Source organism: Schistocerca serialis, chromosome 4, assembly GCF_023864345.2.
Source record: "Schistocerca serialis cubense isolate TAMUIC-IGC-003099 chromosome 4, iqSchSeri2.2, whole genome shotgun sequence".
Classification (NCBI taxonomy): domain Eukaryota; kingdom Metazoa; phylum Arthropoda; class Insecta; order Orthoptera; family Acrididae; genus Schistocerca; species Schistocerca serialis.
Window position 1 is genome coordinate 32914156 of NC_064641.1, and position 22232 is coordinate 32936387.

The following is a 22232-nucleotide window of genomic DNA, read 5'->3' on the forward strand; positions in this document are numbered from 1 at the left end:
GAGCTTTGTGAAAAATAAATAGTTGTACAGGTCTCAACATGGTAATAGTGAGCTGCAAATTTTCTACACAGGAGTCAGCAGTGTAGAGAGAGGCTGTGAACTCAAGAATAAATATTAACACAATCCAGATTAGCTGCAGTTTCCAAAGATCTCACATAGGTTTTGCGCAAGTGCTAGCTGGTCTCAGACTGAAAATTCTGGATGATGTCTGACTATTTAAAGACCAATCCGTAAGCATATTGCAGTCATGGGAACTTACTGTTACTCGCTCCTGTGAACGGGAATATGATATGCAGATCTTGGTGCCTCTCGCGCCCATCTAGAAAAAATAACCTGAAGATACCTAAATAAGGTGAAATGCGTCGTTGAAAAAAAAAAAAAAAAAAAAAAAAAAAAAAAAAAACTAAAACTGCAACCAAAACTGTTTTTAACCAATACTGTTAAACACTGGTTTGCTGTTATGCCACATATGGACTGAAAGAATTTCTAATAATATATTTAAAGTCCATGCCATATGACTTCCCCCCCCCCCCCTTGAGATAAGGTATCATCTTTGAATATTTACAATAATGAGGTTTTTTTAAAAAAAAAAATTATAAATTCTAGTAAAAATTTTATTCTTAAAAATTTTGTCAGTGGGTACTTAATGTTGTTAAGTTGCAAACTAAGTGCACTTGTCATGGGTTAGCATTGACTTATAACAGTTTACTTCCTGAGTGAATTAACAAAGCATTACTGTGAAACTTCTCAAAAAAAGAAATTTCAAAAATCCAAATTATTTCAGTATGTGATATAAAATTTTCTTTAACAATATTTGTAATAGTAACAAATAACAATCTCACAAATTTATCTATGATCTGGTGCAATATAAAATTAATTTTGTTACCTTACTACAGCATGTAAACAATATCGTGGATGACCCTTAACATACCTGACACCTCACTGTCATGTAAATTCATGCAAACAATGGTAAGGGACACAACTTAGCATTGTTTACTTGCTTAAATAAATATTCACATTTACCTGAATTGTGACAACTTTTGTAGTGCATTTGCATTTAGGAACACATTCAGTTGGTTCATCTGAGTCATAGTTGTCCACATTATCTGCAAAATCATAAAAAATACCCATTAAAAAAATTTTCCTGGCATGAACACCCTATGCATTACTATTACTGGAAGCTATGTTACTGATATTTACTGCTGTATACATGCAAACATCCTAACAAAGTTTGCCATTATCAAGAATCTGAAATTAGAGTTGTGGCTGTCCTCTCTTGGTTTATCATCTATCAACTAATATGAATAAAGCATGTCACTTACCATGCTATGCACACAATAATTCTGTTTCTCATCAACTGTCCATTACTGCTGTTTACAACCAAGGTGTTCAATTAGTGATGTATGTCATCTGTGCATAAGTATCAGATCAATGAAAGTATAATGTCAAGGGTTAGAATTTAATAAGCACAGAGGCAAAAATCTGCAACTGTAAATGTAACTGGTCACAGATTTATATGTTAATTATCAAATAACTTAACCAGTTCCAGATAAATCAAAGTACTTAACTGGGAAGACAGGATCTAAGTCTTTCTAAAGGATGGTGTCAGTGTGATCAGGCCTGCCTATGAGCTCTCTAGAAATTTACCATTGCATGTTACAGTAACTGTAAAGATTAAAAGATAATCTGTGGGCTTAATTTAAAATTATTTGTTCACTGCTTTATAATACAGTGCACCAGCCAAAATGCAGCCCCACTATGAATGCTGTTCACAAACACAGGATGAGTTGGTTGACATTTGTAACCAGCTAGAAATCATCCTGACTACTGTCAAATGATTGGCAGCTGCTGCAAACTGGTGTATTGGAACAGCTCTCAAGAGTATTATACATGTGATATCTCAAGTATTATCCTCTCCTGTGGATCCTGTCTCCTCTGCAAAAACTGCAGTATCTGTCATTACTTGTCCACTTGACTGCAAGTGGCATGTCAGTGGTAGATTTAGGTGTCCTGTACAGGGTGGACGGGGACCAGAGAGGACTCAGTGTGTTGTACCGATCCCCCTAACCAAAACGTTTGAGTTGCTGTCTTTCACTGAAACTGAAACTAAGCGAGTGGGATTCACTTCACCTGTTTTGGGGAAAACTGTTTAATCCAGTGCCAGGAAGTGGCAAACACAAAAGCATAGGGACAGGGTGCAACGAACTGCAGATTGTGGCAGTTGGAACAAATGACGCTGTTCTCTGGGCTCCGAGGTCATTCTTGGGTCATTCCAGAGACTGGTAAAGAAGGTTGAAAGACCAGCCTTGCAATGGAGTTTCAGCAAAGCTCACAATTTGCACCATTGTCCACAAGACTAAACATGATCCTTTGGTTCTGAGTCAACTGGAAGGACTGACCCAGAGACTTCAAAAGTTTTGTGACAGGATAGGTTTCAACTTCCTGGACTTACGCCATAGGACTGAGAACTGTAGGGTCACTCTAAATGGGTCAGGTGTGCACTACACATCAGAGGCTGCTACTCAGGTAGCTATGTGTAGGATGCACACACTTTTTTTTTTTTTTTTTAGATTAGGCAACTCTCAATATGGATAACTATAGCTGTATCAAACCCAGAAGACTCAGTGTAAGATTGAAAGAAATGTTTCCCATAGGGGGGAGTATTGAAATCCTAATGATAAACTGCCGAAGCATTCATGACAAAATTCTAGAGTTTGGTGCACTCATGAAAAGCAGGGAATCTCACATAATACTAGGTACAGAAAGCTGGTTGAAACCTGAAATTGATAGCAGTTAGATTTTTGGGGAAAATTTAAGCATGTATCAAAAGGTTAGGCAAAAGGAAAGTGGAGCCAGCGTATCTGTCACAGTAGACAAGAAACTCGGATCCAACGAGGTGGTAATTGAAGCTACATGTGTGACTGTTTGGGTGACACTCAGTGTCAGAGGTGGGCATAAAATGATAATTGGATCCTTCTATTATCCACCAGACTCATCTCCTGATGAAACCAAATACTTTCGAGAAAACCTCAGTTCATTTGTATGTCAGTTCCCCAATCATATTGTAATCATTGGTGGAGACTTAAGTCATCCAACAATTAATTGCAAAAATTACACTTTTGTTAGTGGTGGATGTGGTAAAGACATCCTGTGAAACTTTACTAAATGCCTTCTCTGAAAACTACCTAGAACAGATAGTCAGCAAACCAACTCATGATGGAAATATATTAGATATAATGGCAATAAACAGACCTGATCTCTTTGAGGATGTCACATTGGAACTGGTATCAATCACCATGACACAGTTGTGGCAACAATGATTGCCAAAGTACAAAGGACAACTAAAACAAGCATACAGTGAACTACACAAAAAATCAAGATATGTACACAGTAGAACAGTCCATGATAAGAAGGAACCTCCATGGAACACAGTCACTGTACAGAACCTTCTAAAGAAACAAGGATTACTGTATAATAGGTGTAAAACAAAGTGTAAATGAAACGCATTTGGCTATCAAGAGAGCAATGGGTTGGGCCATCAGTGACAACTGTAAAGAATACTGTCAAGTGATCTTTCATACAACCCAAAGAAATTCTGGTCATATGAAAAGGCTGTTAGTGGCACCGAAGGTTGTGTCCAGTCCCTAGTGAATGAGCCAAAAACTGAAATTGTGGGTAGCAAAGCAAATGCTAAAATGCTTACTCCGATCTTCAAATGTTCCTTTATAAAGGAAAACTAGGGAGAACTGTCCCAATTTAATCCTCGCACCACTGAAAAGATGAATGAAATAATTATCAGGATCAGTGGTGTTGAGAAACAGCTGAAGTCATTAAAGCTGAACAAAGCTCCAGGGCCTGATGGAATCCCTGACAGATTCTATACTGAATTTGCGGCTTAGTTAGCCCTCTTCTAACTATAACCTATTGTTAACAAAAAACTGTGCCCAGTTCTTGAAAAAAGACACAGTTCACACCTATCTACAAGAAGGGTATAGAAGTGATCCACAAAACTATCATCCAATATCATTGACATTGATTTGTTGTATAATCTTAGAACATTTTCTCAGCCCAAACATAATGAGGTATCTTGAACAGAATGACCTTCTCAAGGTATGTGATGGTCATCCTTCAAGATATCAGCAGGCTGTGGAATGCTCAGGAATCAAGTCAATCATCAAAATGGAAAATGACCCACATCGCACTATGCTTGTGGCGATTGTGTGCATACATAAAACATAGTTGGAGGGGATTTGTAATTTCTGAACAACACTAACCACTGAAAGAAATAGAATTAGTACACAAATCTGATAATTATTAGTTAGATTGGTCTGAATTCATTTTAATTCAGGTGAAGTAAGTACAAACTTGAGAGCATCAAAGTCCAAAATTCCACATTAGGTTGGAATTGTGCATTTCAACTGAAGACCATTTTGACAGAAGTATGTCCCAAGGGTGAACTGGTGGATGAACATATTGTACAGTCACTGAGTTTATTTCATTCAAACACGGTTTCATCACATGAAGGAATTAGGTCAGTGCTTTGGTACAAGAAGCAGCAACAACACTGGAGTTTGTGCATACCAATTGTCAAGCTGTGTTCCGTTGTGCTCAGTGAGGATTTGCATTCATTTTATGCAAATTATGATGCACCACTGTTTCAGTCAATACTTCACACATCACAGATCATAGCAAAACTGCACACAGGTTTATTGCTCGGCTTTTGTCACTTGATAATCACTTCTCATGTACTTTAGTGACTATAAATTTCCATAAGCACAATTATTGAATTAAATTCAGGTCAGTAGTATCTTTTCTATTAAACCACATCCAGAACTGATAACCAAGATTAAGTAGGTGGCTTCATAGAAGGTTTATACTTAGAGTTTATGGGAACGAGATACAATTATCAATCAAACACAATAACTATCCCCATTAAATTCCACATCCTTAAATCCTTTCTTCATCTGAGGTACTGTGAAGTTCTTGTTTGCACATATCCTCAATATTTATAAAGTCATTAATCACAGTACATGAAATATTGGGGGAGGGGGGGGGGTCAGATTATTCAAATTAAGTAGTTGAAATGTCCCTTAATATAAATCCATTTATTTTCTTCATTAATTATCCTGATCATCTTTATCAAGCTCATCTACAGGTGGTATGGTGGACTGAACAGTCTATACATCTTTACTGGTTTATCACTCCAACAAAAAGTATGTCATAAGGCTTTTTTCCTCATTGAACTTTCGATACATGGAGCAAAAGTTCCCAGCCTGTCAGGCAGTGCATAGAGCTGTTGCATTCGATTCAGTGGTGTATTGTTTCTGGCACTTTACCTGTGAGCAGCATAATATTACATTATTTAAAATTGTTATCAAGTTTTTTTATAAAATGCACAGTTTAATTATTTCCATTAAATCAGAGATAGCATACACTGTAACAGAAAATATATAATAACCATTTATGTGCCTGTAAAGTGTCATTTTGATTTTTTTAGTCTATATTTATTGTATATGCATAGTAATTAAGCCTCAGTGTAATGTAACATGGTAAATGCAGTCAGCATACAAAATTATATGAGACACACTCTCAACTGAAAATTATCAACTGCAATCCATGAGCAAAAAATAAATAAATAAGCAAATAAAAAATTTTGTCTGGAATTGAGAATAAATTTGATAAAAACAGAAGAGAATATATCAGTCTGAAATGAATACATAATAAATAATACAATCGATTGGCAACTATTTATCTGCTGCTGATTGGTGGTTGGCACAAAGACAAATGTACTGCTTGCAGATTCCTAGCTACTGTTCTTTTTCTAGTTTAAATATACAGTTTCACTCACATTCTTTCTCTCTCTCTCTCTCTGTTTCCCTCCCTCTCTCTCTTTGTTTGTGTGTGTGTGTGTGTGTGTGTGTGTGTGTGTGAGAGAGAGAGAGAGAGAGAGAGAGAGAGAGAGAGAGAGAGAGAGAGAGAGAGAGAGAAAGAGAGAGAGAGAGAGGACCCTGTTGGGTCTCAAATTGCCTTTTAGATTTGTTTTTCTGATCTCCCATATAGCTCTCATTCTCTCTCTCTCTCTCAAAGGGCTTCTTTTTTCTTCAGTCCACTGGTTGTAGTATCCAACATTTTAAATTTTGACTGAACAGATTTCCATCTACTGCTTTCACTGCCTCTATATGGGCTTTTCTCAAGGTCCTTTTTAGTTTTTTGGATTCATTGCATATTCTTTAATTTTTGATGTGTATCATAATCTTGTGTGTAAGCCTCATTATTGAGAATCACTGAATATTTCCATAAAATTTTGATCTTTGTTTTTTAATATCTGCTGGCCGATGTGATACATCCTCTGTTTCTGCACAACATTTTGGTCCACATCTGTCTTCCTCCTCTGTTTCTGTACAGTGTTTTAGTCTTTACCTGTCTTCTGTTTTTTCTGGGTCAAGTACTTTCCTCATAATCCTTTATTCTTGCTCCAATTTGTTTTCCAGATCGCCTTTTCTGGTGAAAATTAAGATTTCGCTCTCAACAGAGCCTCAGGTTTGATCACAGTGTTGTAATGTCTAATCTTTGCATGTATGGAAATGCACTTTTTGTTGTAGATGCCGCGTGTTCTTCTGTATGCTCTTTTGAGTTTCTCTAATCAAACTCTCTGTACTTTCCAGCCACTCTGAATCTATAATTACACTGAGATATTTGACATGTTTTTCCCTTTACATTTGCCTGTACCTAGTGTTTAATTTCTGAATGTTACATTTGGTGCAGATTAACTTAGTTTCTTCAAAAGAGATTTGTAGGTCAGCTTTTTCAGGGAATATAGATGAGAAAGACAGCATGATGTGGGAGGAGGCAAGGGCGTGGGGAGAAGGGGGATGGAGAAGGGGAGAACATGGTTTGGGTGGGAGACTATGGTGGAAAACTAGAAAAAATGAGATGGATTGTGAAAAAATAGGATATGCTGGAAAGGCAGTTCACATCTGCATAATTTGGCCATACCCACATAGAGCACTGCATGATAATTGTACGATGGTTGGTATACGATGTAGCTGTTTTCAAACACGTACATATGTCTCATTGGGTACAAAATATTTGTAACTGGACTGTGATAGAAGGTGTTGGGTTGGTTTATGAGACAAGTCTTGTATCTAAGTAATATGTTGGGAAATGACTTTTGAAGTACAAAACTGGGAGCAGGGGTGGCATAGTAATAGACTAGGATACCAGGTAGGCCAAATGCTTCATGGATTATTACTTTTGCTGGTAATAGTCCAATATCTGGTAGAATTTCTCAGCTCAAGGCATGACAAGATGTAGTCAAAGCCTTGCTGAAGGTGCAGACTGTGTTTCCTGAGGTGAGGGAGGACTGGTATTGGGGGTGGAGGAGTACCTACCAATTAGTGGCCATGTCGTGACAGGAACTGTGCATATTGAATGGCCAATGTAAGCCTTCCCACATTGACACCAGCCATTCAATATGCACAGTCCATGATAGGTGATTTGATTTGATTTGGTTTCATGTTCCACAGGTCCAAATGTGTTGGGTTCATGAGGACGTGGAATGAGTCAGTTTTTTACAAATACAATGTGATAATCTTATAGCATATACAGTACATAATTATATAAAAATTTATACAGTAAATTATTGGAGCAGCAATAAATAAAAAAGAAAATACATATTTTCTTGCAATCATTAAAGCACTATAGAAAACAGATACAGAGCACACATAGATACAGAGCTCAAGTTAAATAACATACTTAGTGGCATTATGTCAACTTGCATTATATAATATTAAAATTTTACAATTTATTTAATTAAAAATTCATCTAGACTGTAAAAAGCTAGGTGTGTGGAACATTGCTGTCATAGGAGGCTACAATAGCCAGAAAAATCAGTGGTAGCAGAATGTTGTTTAAATGAGCGACACAGTATGAAATTGACAAAACTGTGATAGTTGCCAACACTTCATGTTTTTGGAGCAGTCTTTATAAAGAGGCAATTGAAATTAGGTTGGCAGATAATTTGATTAATAGAGACAATGCATTTCCTCCTTGCAGGATATGGAACCCTGAGCTATCCCACATCAGAACAGAACGTTCTTCAGTGCAGCCATACTGAATGTTCGAAAATTGTCTCTGAGTAAGATATATCATTACCACTGGTGTTCTACTAAGGGCAGTGCCACCTGCCCAGTCTTGGAGGATAGCAACTGTGATGGATTTCGCAAGCGCCGTGTACGGTACAGATGCCTATTTAGGACATCAATTTGCACCCTTGGCATCAGTTCTCAGTGGGAGTCAGCAGCAGAACCAGCATTCTCCTGAAGATGGTGAACAGTTGGATTGCCAAAATATTGAATCAAGTTGATTTTAGTATCCAGCAGCAAACACGAGGAGTCTTCCATTGTCCTATTTTAATTCTCACAGCAATGTTGACTTTAGTGTCATAGATATTAGTGTCATTGGCATTGAGAAATAGACTAAATTGCTAAAACTGAACACTGCTCTATCTTTGTCTGTCAGGGGAGATATGGGGTGTCTTGACTGTTGGCTTTGCCATTTTCTCTCAGGCTATTGGACAGAGTCATCCTGTTTCACAATAATGACTGCCTCCTTACTTCCAATCGGATGAAACCTGATGTGGTTGGGAAACATCCGTACAGACCAGATCATTCACTGTGTGAATTTTACATCTCTGGTGACCTGAAGAAATATGTGCATGGGCATTGGTTTCAGCTGGATGAAAAACTGCAACCGTGGGTGCAGTTGTGGATATATCAGCTGCCGATCGCATTCTATGAAGCAGAAACTGATAGTCTTCTCTCCCAGTAGGAAAAATGTGTAAACATGTGTGATGTTACTTTTGAATGGAACCATCCCATTGTTCTACTGTGGCAGGTGTCTGCTTTTCATTTGTCTGTCCTTCAGACATCAATATCCTGAAAGCTAACTGACAGTGTGTGGCAGAGGTTACTTCTTGTAAAACTATCTGATCCCCGCTTCCCTTACAATGCATGGGAAGAACGATTGTTGGTAAACCTTTGTCTTAGCTCTGATTTCTCAAATTTTCTTGTTGTGGTCATTTCCTGCGATGTATGTGGGAGGAAACAATACGTTTTGCAATCTTTCCTCGAACATAGTCTCTCAGAATTTCAATAGCAGGCCACCTCATGATGTACAATGACTCTCTTGCAGTGTCTGTCACAAGTGCACCTCTGTAAAGCTCTTGTGATGACTACACAAACCTGTGAAAAATGCATTGCTCTTCATTGGATCTTCTCTATCTCTTCCATTAGTCCTACCAGGCAAGGATATAAAGATATTTGGCAAAGAGATTTTGACGGTATGAATGCTGGTGGCAGACAAGATTTTTGGGGTAGGGGTTGTCTATGAAGACAGATGTAATGGTATTTCCTGATCTTGATGATTATATTATAGTCTATAAAATGGTAGAGCAAAAATTTAAATGAACAGATGACCTATAAGTCCCAACAAAGATTTGACTTAACTAAAAAAGAGTTTAAAAAATATAAAAGTTCTCAGTACTGTTTGATTAGGACACCCTATTCCTATATGGTGGATTCAAATGGTTCAAATGGCTCTGAGCACTATGGGACTTAACATCTGAGGTCATCAGTCTCCTAGAACTTAGAACTACTTAAACCTAACTAACCTAAGGACATCACACACATCCATGCCCAAAGCAGGATTCGAACCTGTGACCGTAGCAGTCAAGCGGTTCCAGACTGAAGCACCTAGAACCGCTTGGCCACACTGGCCGGCTATATGGTAGATTACCTACTTATTGGTAAAGTTGCCAAGTTTGAGATTTTGTTAATTTGTACAAATTTTCAGAAAAATTAGGGCAAAAAAAGTATAATGACAGATCTTAGAATTAAACAGGCACAAGGGGTCAAGTGGCAAAAATAAATTTGAGCATGGCTGATCAGTAATTATGAATATCTTTTAAATTAATTAGTTTTCAGAAAACTGAAATGGGCAGCTAGAAAGAATGGTCTCAAGGCTGTGTAATCAGTGGAGTCACTACTCTCACAACTACTGATTAGCACACTTGGAATTCACCTTTAAGTTTTCCAGCAATGTCAGTTACTCATTTCCTGTAATTAATAAAGCTTAAGCAATGGATAATCTGGGATGCGATAACGACAATATTAAGAAAAGGAGAGACTGCTGCTTACCATATAGTGCAGATGCCAAGTCTCAGACAGGTACAACAGAAAGACTGCTGAGCAAGTAAGCTTTCAGCCAAAAGGCCTTCTTCTGAATTAGATAACACACACACACACATTGATGCAAATGCAACTCACACACATGTGACCACTGTCTCTGGCTTCTGAGGCCAGACTGCGAGCAACAGCACATAATGGGAGAAGCAGTCTGGGTTTTACGGGCAAGGAGGAGTGGGAGGGAAATCAGGGTAGGGGTGGGGGACAGTAAAGTACTAATTGTGGAAGCATACCAGAAGAACGAGAAGTGTGCAGGGTAGCTATGTGCAGTTCGGAGGTTAGACTCTCCGGTGGGGGAGGGGGAGGGCCAGAAAATGAGATAAGTATAAAAAAGACTATCGGTATGCTAGTGAAATAGAAGGCTGTGTAGTGCTGGAGAGGGAACAGGGAATGGGACATGTGGGTGAAGAACAGTGACTAACAAAGGCGTTGAGACCAGAAGAATTATGGCAATGCAGGATATAATGCAGAGAGAGTTACCATCTGCATAGTTCAGAAAAGCTGGTGTTGGTAGAAATGATCCAGATGGCAAAGACTGTGAAGCAGTCATTGAAGTGAAGCATGTTATGCCGGGCAGCATGCTCAGCAACTGGATGATCTAGCTGTTTTTTGGCCGCAGTTTTTCAGTGGAATTCATGCAGATAGACAGCTTGTTGGTTGTCATGTTCACATAGACAGCATCACATTGCTTGCAGTTTAGCTTGTAAATCACATGTCTGGTTTACCAGTTAATACTGCTTTTAATGGGATAGGTGATGCTTATGACAGGACTGCAGTTGTGGTGGTGGGAGTATGTATGGGACAGGTCTTGCACCTAGGTCTAGTACAGGGATACGAGCCATGAGACTGCTGGCCCCCTTCTTCATAAATATCTGCCCACCAACCTGCAAACCACACCATAATCTTTTTATTTATTTTTATCATTGATCTTTTGTTTTAAAGTCACTTTCAATCCATTTTTGCGTACTGTTATCGGCCTACTATCTAAGGTTTCCTCTTGCTTCCCCATACATCATCAGTTCCATCCTTTTTGTATTTTTTCCTTATGTTTTGGTGTATCTTTGCGAAATTTTTCGCATGTATTCCCACTTAATTTATGCATTTTTATCCTCTTCCATGGAAACTTTCTCCTTCCATCTGCGCCAATACAGAAATTTTTACTTATTCCCAGACAGAACTCAACCAAACATGTTGTTGCTGCACTGTTATTTGGCTCATGGAATCCCCTCAAATGGCCTTACCATCAAATTACCCATCTCTGGCTGCAATCCCTCCTTCCACAATGACTGCCATCTGTTGAGATTCTGCCAGTCCTTAGTCCTTACCAACATCATCCAGTAAAACCATGTAAATTAGGCCCAAACCTTCTTGCCATACCTCCTCTCTATATGTAAAATTCTCTTGCTGTTAAATCCCAAGATCTACCACTCTACCACTCTCCACCATCTTTATAACAGCTGCCAAACCTTCCCCACATCCCCTCACAGCAGAGAAATCCTGACTCACTGATCTACTACATTTACTCCACTCTCAAAAGCTCCCTCCCACCACCATATAGAATCGAAAACCTAAACAGACCTGTAACACAGTTGTGAACCTTTCACACAAAAGTCTTAGTGCCACAGAAATATCAGTCCATTTTGTCCTACTTCCAAATTCAGTCATGCTGGACTTGTTAAGGACCTTCTCTCCTCTTCTCAGTCCCTACAGTGGAAACACTTTTCTGCCATCAACCTACCATTCAGACTCAAACAAAGACCAATGTTGAAACCTGCCTGACTGAATTCCTGCTCCATCCAACAGTGATCCACCCCCTTTGCCACTAATCACCCCCTGTTAACTTTTGAGAGCCTTGAACCTTGCCTCAGTATCAGTCCCTTAATCCCTCAAGATGCAAGCTAACCCCACATTCACAGAAAGAACTACAATTCACCACCCAAAAACTGATCCTGACCTTAAAATCCCATCCCCTGATAAAGGCTCAGCCACCACTGTTTTGAATCACAAGGATTACCTGATAGAAGGACTCTGCTAGCTGTCAAATTTGTCCACCTGCAGACCCTGCCACAGTGACCCCATTCCAGATATCTAGCAAGATCTCCAGTCTCTCTTCAAATCCCCAGGGCCGTCCCTGAACCTCTTCTGTGTCTCTCCTCACCCCTACCATTCACTGCACTCCTACCTTCTACATGTTTCCTAAGTCCATAAACCCAAACATCCAGGATGCCCCACTGTGGGTGGTTACTGTTCCCCCATTCAGAGAATACCTGCTCTCAAGACCAACATTTCAGCCTATAACCCACAACCTATCCTCCTATATACAAGATATCAATCATTTCCTTTCCCAAATCTCCAGAGTTTCTATTCCTTTGTCACATAGTGCCCTACTCATCGCCACTCATGCCATCTCCCTTTCTAAAATCCCTAATGCCCCTATTGAACACTACCTTTCCCAATGTTCAATGTGTTCCAAACCTACACCCTCTTTCCTGGTCACCATGACAGCTACCGCATTTACTCGAATCTAAGCCGCACTCGGATCTAAGCTGCACCTGAAAAATGAGACTGGAAATAAAGAAAACAAAAATTCCCGAATCTAACCGCACCTGAAATTTGAGACTCAAAATTCAAGAGGAGAGAAAAGTTTTAGGCCACACCTCCAAATTGAAACAAAGTTGGTCCATTGTAATATGAGACACAATTTAGGTCGAATGAATGACGATACAGCTACAGTAGTTTGGTTCGAGTCGTAAGCTTACTAGTTAAGCTTTACCAGGTAGCCATTGCTATGCGTCAGGCGCTCCGTCCTTATTTATACCGATACCCTTCCTTTTTCACGTGCTTCATCTGGTTTGAATCGATTGCTTATTTTGCTTTGATCTGATAAGTGCCGTTTTGTTTGTTATAGGTGTTTACATCACTCTAAGCAGAAAATGCATTACTGTACTGTCTCATGCATTGATTGTCGCATTCTGATACTGCGTGTATACGGCCTGTCACCGCTCGCGGCATGGCTTGCTTTTGTGCGCACTACCGCTGCTTACAATTTAAAAAAAGAGAGAGGAATTGTCTCATTAGTGAAACAATGGCAAGAGACTGCTATTTGTTGTTACTTACACTGCTGCTTTCTTTGATAATGATCAACAAGAACCAAATAATAGACTGCGTATGATAGAACGTGTTCTGAACGAGAGTTAGGCGAAAATGTTTCTCCGTTTGAACATCTTTGCGGCCGCTTCTTTAGTACATCTAATTCTGCACAGAAATTAGAGTCACCTTAGAATTAAAAATCTAGTCAGTTGCCGTGCTTCATTTCTGACTGTATCACTATTAGGCATAAGTATAATACGAATATAAACATGACACGATACTTATATTCTTCCGTGTTTGCTGTTGTCTCACTCTAGTTTCGTAGTTTATTAGGCAAACAGGATTTAAATGAGATAGCAGCAAACACGAAAGAATACATGGCAAAATGTTGATGTTCGTATTATTCTCATAGTGAAGAGAATACTGCATGTGATTCACATTTCATCGGGTTCCTATTAGCAACCATCTCTTCTCACAGGTAGGAAAAAATTCAGAAAGTAGAGTTGGCCATATTGACAAACATCCCAGTCTTGCCAGTCGGATTTTCATAGTACATTCAAATTCTGCTACATTTGAAGATGAACAATACGGAATTTGTACTTACTTCGTTGGATAATGTATAAAAATGCAGTGGTCGAAGCTCGGGGTATAAAAATGCAGTGGTCAAAGCTCGGGGTGGAGAAAAAAAGCTCTTCTTCCACCTTTTTTTTTAATTTATTTACTGACGCAGAGGTTTTGGCGCCAGTATTTATCTTTGTGCCTACAAAGCATGGCTGTGTCGCTACATATATTCGACGGCAGAAGTTAGTTGTGGCGGCACCTACCAACATTTTTCAGAACTTCCGCTTGCTTTGCACTCAATTCTAAGCCGCAGATGGCTTTTTGGATTACAAAAACCGGAAAAAGCACGGCTTAGATTCGAGTAAATACGGTATATCCATACCCACAATTACTTCTCCTTTGAGGGAATCACCTACAAACAAATCAAGGGCATGGCATCTTACTATGCTGTCCTCTTCATGGGCCATCTAAACGAATGCTTCCTAATCATCCAGAATGCCAAACCCCTCAACTTGTTCAGGTTCAATGATAACATTGTGATCTGGATCAACCAGGAGGACACCCAATCCACATTCCTCCAGAATCTCAACACCTTCTCCCCCATTCATGGCACCTGGTCCTCCTCAACCTAATGAGTTACCTTCCTCAATGTTGACATGCAGTTCAGTAGCTCCATCCATATCAAACCTACCGATCACTAGCAATACCTTCACTTCGACAGCTCCCACCCTTTCCACAGCAAGAAGTCCCTTCCCTACAGCCTAGCCACCCATGGTCATTGCATATATAGTGATGACCAGTACATCTAAAAATATACCAGGATCTCACTGAGACCTTCACAGACCATAATTACCCTTCCACCTTGTACAGAAACAGATCTCCTGTGCACTGCTTCTCCAGTCACATACCACCTCCCAAAGTACCACCTTGTGGTTGCAGAGGAGCATTCCGTTTATGACTCAGTACCATGTGGGACTGGAGCAACTGAATTACATTCTCCACCAGAGTTTTCACTACCTCTTGTCATTCCCCGAAATGGGAAATATCCTACTCATCCTTCCCAACCCACACTGGTATTCCGCTCTCCACAGAACCTACACAATAGCCTCATCCATCTCTACTCAACCCCTCCTTCCAACCTCTTGCATCATGACCCATATCCCTATAACAGATCTAGATGCAAGACCTGTCCCATACATACTCCCACCACCACCTACTCCAGTCCTGTCACAAGCCTCATCACCACATCAAAGGTGCAGTTACCTGTGAAACCAAAAATTTGGTCTACAACCTAAGCTGCAACCACCGTGCTGCATTCTACATGGACATGACAGCCAACAAGCTGTCTGTTCGCATGTGGACCAGCAGCAAACTGTGGCCAAAAAACAGCTGGACTACCCAGTTGCTGAGTATGCTGTCCAGCAGAATGTTCTTCATTTCAGTGACTGCTTCACAGCCTGTGCAGTCTGGATCCTTCCTATCAACACCAGCTTTTCTGGATTGCACAGGTGGGAATTTTCCATGCGATATATCCTATGTTGCCTCAACCTTTGTTAGTCACTGTCCTTCACCCACCTGTCGTCCCCTTTCCTGTTCCCTCTCTAGCACTATAAAGCCTTCTGAATTCTTACTTCTCTCCTTCTCTGCTCCCTTGCTCTCCCCCTTTTTCCACTGTCTAACCTTCCAACAGCACCTAGCTGCCCAGCCCTCTCCCCATCTCATCCCTGTTTGCTCCCACAATCAGCCTTTACCATCCCCCACTCCTATGCTGCTACCACTACCCCTCTCTGCCTCTGCCTCCTCCTTATGCCCCCACCCAGACTGCTTCTCCCATCATGAGCTGTTGCTCGCAGACTGGTCTCGGCAGCCAGAGTCAGTAGCCATATGCATGTGAGTTCCATTTGTATGAATGTGTGTGTGTTGTCTAATTCTGAAGAAGGTCTTTTGGCTGAAAGCTTACTTGCTTAGCAGTCTTTTCGTAGTGTCTGTCTGCAACTCAACATCAGTGAGTAGCAAACTATCTGTTTCTTAAGTAATAAGTTTGCAGCAAAATAAATATATCGCTAATGTCAGCAGTTGGTAAATTATGACACATGTTATAAAATTACAGGAAATACATTGTACATAAGAAATTAATCATTTTTAATATACACATAGGATATGCCGTACTTGTATAAGTACAATTATCTGAAGGATAAGGGTAAAAATAATTACTAAAAATGAGTCAAACAACAGAAAGTGGAATAGTTTCAGTTTCTGATGTTTCCAAGTGGTGTACATGGCAATGAAGCTGGATCAACCCAGAGAACAAAGCTTGTAACGTAATGCACATACTTAAAGTCAAGTTAAAGTTGTTTCTTCCTGAAAGTTCCTTTCATACCATAGATAAGTTCTCAAACAGAAGTAAATAATCATCTATATATCTGTAAATCAACATCATATTGGCATACATAATGCTTAAAAAATGTATGTAACTGTTCTGCAAAAGATAGATCCTTATGACAATATTTTTGTGAATATGAACAACATAATATATGTCTTATACCAACAAACAACTGATTAATGCCTGAAATACAAGAATGTGCAAACATCACATTTAAGTACAACAATGTCATCTGCTGGTACTCAGTTCATATTGAAATTCAAATTTTCATGTACAGCGACTTAATTAGTGTTATAAAATCGGAAATACTATATAATTATTTTGCTATTTTCTTCTCCCAGGTAATGATCGCACAAATCCTGCACGTTACCATCCCTTCTACATAACTGACAGTGATGAGGGTGGTTTTGGCCAAAAGTCGGAAGAGGATCAGAAAGAGCAGAGAGTTTTTGCAGGTGTTGGCTATGATGCAGAGGGATATCCATATCCCACGGCAGGCAAGTATTTTCTTATTGGTTTTTAAAACTGCAATTCAAATACTAACCTGTGAAATCAGCTTCTGTGAAGAAAGATGCCATTTCATATGCATTAAATTTGTGATCTAATACATTATGTAGACCATTCACGGAGTTTTAAAAACAGGTTACAATGAACTATAAGATGCAAAAAGGAGAAACAGAATTCTTCAGTGGTCTTAAACTTCTGTCTGAAACAAAATATCTACTTTTATTGGTGTAACATTTTGAACACTATTAAATGCAAAACGTAATCCAAAGTGCAATATCCACAAATGCTGAGGGAAAGGTAAGTTCTATGTACACTCTAAGACAAAAGAAACAAAGCACCATGAAGGAATTATCTGAAGGGGGTAGATGTGATGCACAAATGCATACAAACAAATGATTACAGTTTCAGAAACATTCGGTGATTTATTCACGAGGAAGAGCTTCACAAATTGACCAAGTCAATAACATTTTGCTCACCCTCTGGACATCACGCAAGCAGTTATTGATTGACGGAGTTACTGGATGTCCTCCTGAAGGGTATTGTGTGAAATTCTGTCAAATTAGCACTTCAGATGAACTTTGCTGGTCATCAGGGCTCAGTTGAAAGAGGGTCTCATCACTGAAGACAGTTCTCCAAGGCAGCAATGGTATACTAACGTGACTGTTGCCCGCTATACAGCCCAACAACAAGGAATGTTGGTCTGGGGTGTCATTTCTTTCCATAGCAAGGACCCCCTTTGATTGCCATCCACAGCTTCCTTACAGCACAGCAGTATGTTAATATTTTACACTCCATTATGTTGCCTTTCATGGCAAGCCATCCTGGGCTTATATTTTAGCAAGGTAATGCCTGCCCACATATAACAAGAGTTTCTATTGCTTGTCTTCGTGCTTGTCAAACCCTACCTTGGCCAGCAAGGTTGCCTGATCTCTCCCCAGTTGAGAGCATTTGGATCACTAGTGGCAGGGTCCACCAACCATACTGGGATTTTGACATTTTAACATGCCAGTTGGACAGAATTTGGCATTATATCCCTCAGGGGGATATACAACAACTCCATCAGTCAGTGCCAAGCTGAATAACTGCTTGCATAAGGGCCAGAGGTGGATTAACATGTTATTGACTTGCTCAATTTGTGAAGCTTTTTCTGTTGGATAAGTAACTGAATTTTTCTGAAACTGAAATTGTAAGCATTTGTTTGTCTGTACATGTACATCACATCTGCCAATTTCAATTCCATCTGAATAGTTCATGTACATGTACATGCACATTACTTCTGCATATTTCCATCCCATCTGTATAATTCATGTACAAGCACATGTACATGACTTCTGCCAATTTCCATCCCATTCAGATAACTCCTCCTTGGCGCATCATACTTTCTTCTTTTAGAGTGTGGACATCAAAAATAAAATGCTAATGTCATCCTTTCTAAAAATTATTTTCATGTACTCTTTGTCATTCTTTGGGAGATACTGAGTTTTTAGCCATTATGTAACCAGTAGGCATTTTGTAGACATTTTCTCATCATAACTTTGATGAAAATTCAGTTTTGATTATACTCCCTTACAAGAAATTCCTTCAGAATTTTATTATGGTGTTCAACTGAAGAGCATTATAAAAATGGGAGCTCACTAAACATTGTTCAACTACTAGGCACTAGAGTAATTTTGATTTTGTGTAACTTACTGAAACTGCAATTTGTTAATGACTCACAGTTTTGAAGTAATCAAGACATTTGATTCCAACAATGTTATTGCACTACATTCAGAAAATTACATTAAAAGCATAACTGCCTGCATCTAAATAATAAAACATGAGGTTTCATTGTTATCTGCAGTTTTCATGAGTATTCAGTTTTTCAGTAATGAATTATTTTTAAGAGATTTTGCAGTTCAGGCAATTTATTTATTTTATTGATTTATTTTGTGTTCTGGTGATCTATGTCATTAATATATCAAGGGATATGGAATGTGTCAGTTTTATAAATTTGTTATGCTTACAATCTATGGCGTTATAGACTTAGTACTAATCAATTTATTTATTTATTTTTCATATTTAGTGTCTACAACTTAGGTTCTAATGCAGAAAAATATATTTTATGCACAGTTAATCTATTACAGAAAAATACACATATTTACAATAACAAGTACTGGTAGACATAAACATTTTTTTTAAAAAATGAGAGTGCATCATCAACAAAACATTTAATTTATGAAGGGATGCATTAAAAAATTTTACTGGCCACTGAACTGGACCCTGTTCTGTATCATACTCAGATTTTCATGCTCATGGTGGATATCTTATTTTCTACTACTTTTTGACTATGAAAAACACTAGTAGGTTTAAAAGGAGCTTTTTTCCCTTATGAAACACATCATGTAGAATATATATTGAGCAGGGGATATGAGGATTTCAAGTTCCTTAAAAATATTTCAGCAAGTGATTCTAAGGTGGCCTCTCCTCAGCTTTCTTATGGCACTTTCTGTTGTAATCTTACCCTCCCATATATCACCATTAAACTTTTTAGTCTCTTCATAAAATAATTGCTTTGTTTCAAACACTTCAAGAGGAGTAAGATGGACAAATGATTTTTTTTACTTATCTTCATGTTCTCATTGTTGGCTGCAGTTCTCGCATTTAGGGGTAGATTCTTGAAGCTGAAATTTTGGTTTTGTGGGTTCCAGTTGATGTGATAATTGATGAAGTAATTTCTGTTTCTATGACTTTTTTATTTTATCCCATTTTTCAATGTCACACAGTCTTTACAATCTCCACTTTAAAGCATAAATTCACATTGTTATTGTCAAAATTAAAAACGTCCAATAACATAAGAGGCATGCCCACTACTAGTAAAATCATTCAGTGGTACTAACACATTCCAAAGATTTACAAATAAAAGAGTTTACAAACCTTCTTGACAAAAGAATAATCATCACCAAGTTATATCACTACTTTGTAAATGAATTCAGAAATAAATTTAATAAATATTTTCAGATTGCACAGTTAATGATATGAATTTTAAGTGTGCTAGATATTTTATAATTTCTAATATTTCTAAAAGAAGAGTAATTTTAACTGTACATACATAGTACTAACAAATTAATTTCTTTTTATATATTTTAGCCTGAAATATAGTACATCATATACATATGAATATAATAGAGGGAAACATTCCACGTGGGAAAAATATATCTAAAAACAAAGAAGATGTGACTTACCAAACGAAAGCACTGGCAGGTTGATAGACACACAAACAAGCACAAACATACACACAAAATTCTAGCTTTCGCAACCACCCTTGCTTCATCAGGAAAGAGGGAAGGAGAGGGAAAGACGAAAGGATGTGGGTTTTAAGGGAGAGGGTAAGGAGTCATTCCAATCTCGGGAGCGGAAAGACTTACCTTAGGGGGAAAAAAGGACAGGTATTCACTCGCATACATACACATATCCACCCGCACATACACAGACACAAGCAGACATTTGTAAAGGCAAAGAGTTTGGTCAGTCAAGGCGGAAGTACATAGGCAAAGATGTTGTTGAATGACAGGTGAGGTATGAGCGGCGGCAACTTGAAATTAGCGGAAGTTGAGGCCTGGCGGGTAATAAGAAGAGAGGATATACTGAAGGACAAGTTCCCATCTCCGGAGTTCTGATAGGTTGGTGTTAGTGGGAAGTATCCAGATATCCCGGACGGTGTAACACTGTGCCAAGATGTGCTGGCCGTGCACCAAGGCATGTTTAGCCACAGGGTGATCCTCATAACCAACAAACACTGTCTGCCTGTGTCCATTCATGCAAATGGACAGTTTGTTGCTGGTCATTCCCACATAGAAAGCTTCACAGTGTAGGCAGGTCAGTTGGTAAATCACGTGGGTGCTTTCACACGTGGCTCTGCCTTTGATCGTGTACACCTTCCGGGTTACAGGACTGGAGTAGGTGGTGGTGGGAGGATGCATGGGACAGGTTTTACACCGGGGGCGGTTACAAGGGTAGGAGCCGGAGGGTAGGGAAGGTGGTTTCGGGATTTCATAGGAATGAACTAAGAGGTTACGAAGGTTAGGTGGACGGCGGAAAGACACTCTTGGTGGAGTGGGGAGGATTTCATGAAGGATGGATCTCATTTCAGGGCAGGATTTGAGGAAGTTGTATCCCTGCTGGAGAGCTACATTCAGAGTCTGATCCAGTCCCGGAAAGTATCCTGTCACAAGTGGGGCACTTTTGGGGTTCTTCTGTGGGAGGTTCTGGGTTTGAGGGGATGAGGAAATGGCTCTGGTTATTTGCTTCTGTACCAGGTCGGGAGGGTAGTTGCAGGATGCGAAAGCTGTTTTCAGGTTGTTGGTGTAATGGTTCAGGGCTTCCAGACTGGAGTAGATTCGTTTGCCACAAAGACCTAGGCTGTAGGGAAGGGACCGTTTGATGTGGAATGGGTGGCAGCTGCTGTTGTTTGTTGGTGGGTTTGATGTGGACGGACGTGTGAAGCTGGCCATTGGACAGGTGGAGGTCAACGTCAAGGAAAGTGGCATGGGATTTGGAGTAGGACAAGGTGAATCTGATGGAACCAAAGGAGTTGAGGTTGGAGAGGAAATTCTGGAGTTCTTCTTCACTGTGGGTCCAGATCATGAAGATGTCATCAATATAAATCTGTACCAAACTTTGGGTTGGCAGGCTTGAGTAACCAAGAAGGCTCCCACTAAGTGACCCATAAATAGGTTGGCGTACGAGGGGGCCATCCGGGTACCCATGGCTGTTCCCTTTAGTTGTTGGTATGTCTGGCCTTCGAAAGTGAAGAAGTTGTGGGTCAGGATGAAGCTGGCTAAGGTAATGAGGAAAGAGGTTTTGGGTAGGGTGGCAGGTGATTGGTGTGAAAGGAAGTGCTCCATCGCAGCGAGGCCCTGGACGTGTGGAATATTTGTGTATAGGGAAGTGGCATCAATGGATACAAGGATGGTTTCTGGGGGTAATTGATTGGGTAAGGATTCCAGGCATTCGAGAAAGTGGTTGGTGAATGACTCCTTACCCTCTCCCTTAAAACCCACATCCTTTCGTCTTTCCCTCTCCTTCCCTGATGAAGCAACGGTGGTTGCGAAAGCTAGAATTTTGTGTGTATGTTTGTGTTTGTTTGTGTGTTTATCAACCTGCCAGTGCTTTCGTTTGGTAAGTCACATCTTCTTTGTTTTTAGGTACATCATATACAAAATCATATGAAATTCATTTAGTTAAACAGCTGAGGTAATGTTTACCTACACAAGAATCAAAAGTTTTGACTATTTGTAAAAAAAAAAAAAAAAGAGGTAATGTTAAAGGAGGGTGTCCCATTACACTGTGCATATAGCACTTTTCTAGGCAGTGGCTGATTTTCTCAGTGTGTGATTCCATATATCATAGTGACATGAAAATAAAATTAATAAGTTGATTTAATTGTTTCAATGTTCCTTTAAGAACAT

The 22232-nt window shown here is 39.3% G+C and overlaps 1 protein-coding gene across 1 annotated transcript in view; it reads left to right on the forward strand.

The window, feature by feature from the left end:
- LOC126473730 (protein Skeletor, isoforms B/C) overlaps positions 1 to 22232 on the forward strand; it is a 676647-nt gene that overhangs the window by 640200 nt on the left and 14215 nt on the right. Inside the window, exon 12 of the mRNA XM_050100975.1 lies at positions 16620 to 16775. Coding sequence (XP_049956932.1) covers positions 16620 to 16775 — 156 coding nt within the window. The remainder of the gene's footprint in view (positions 1 to 16619; positions 16776 to 22232) is intronic.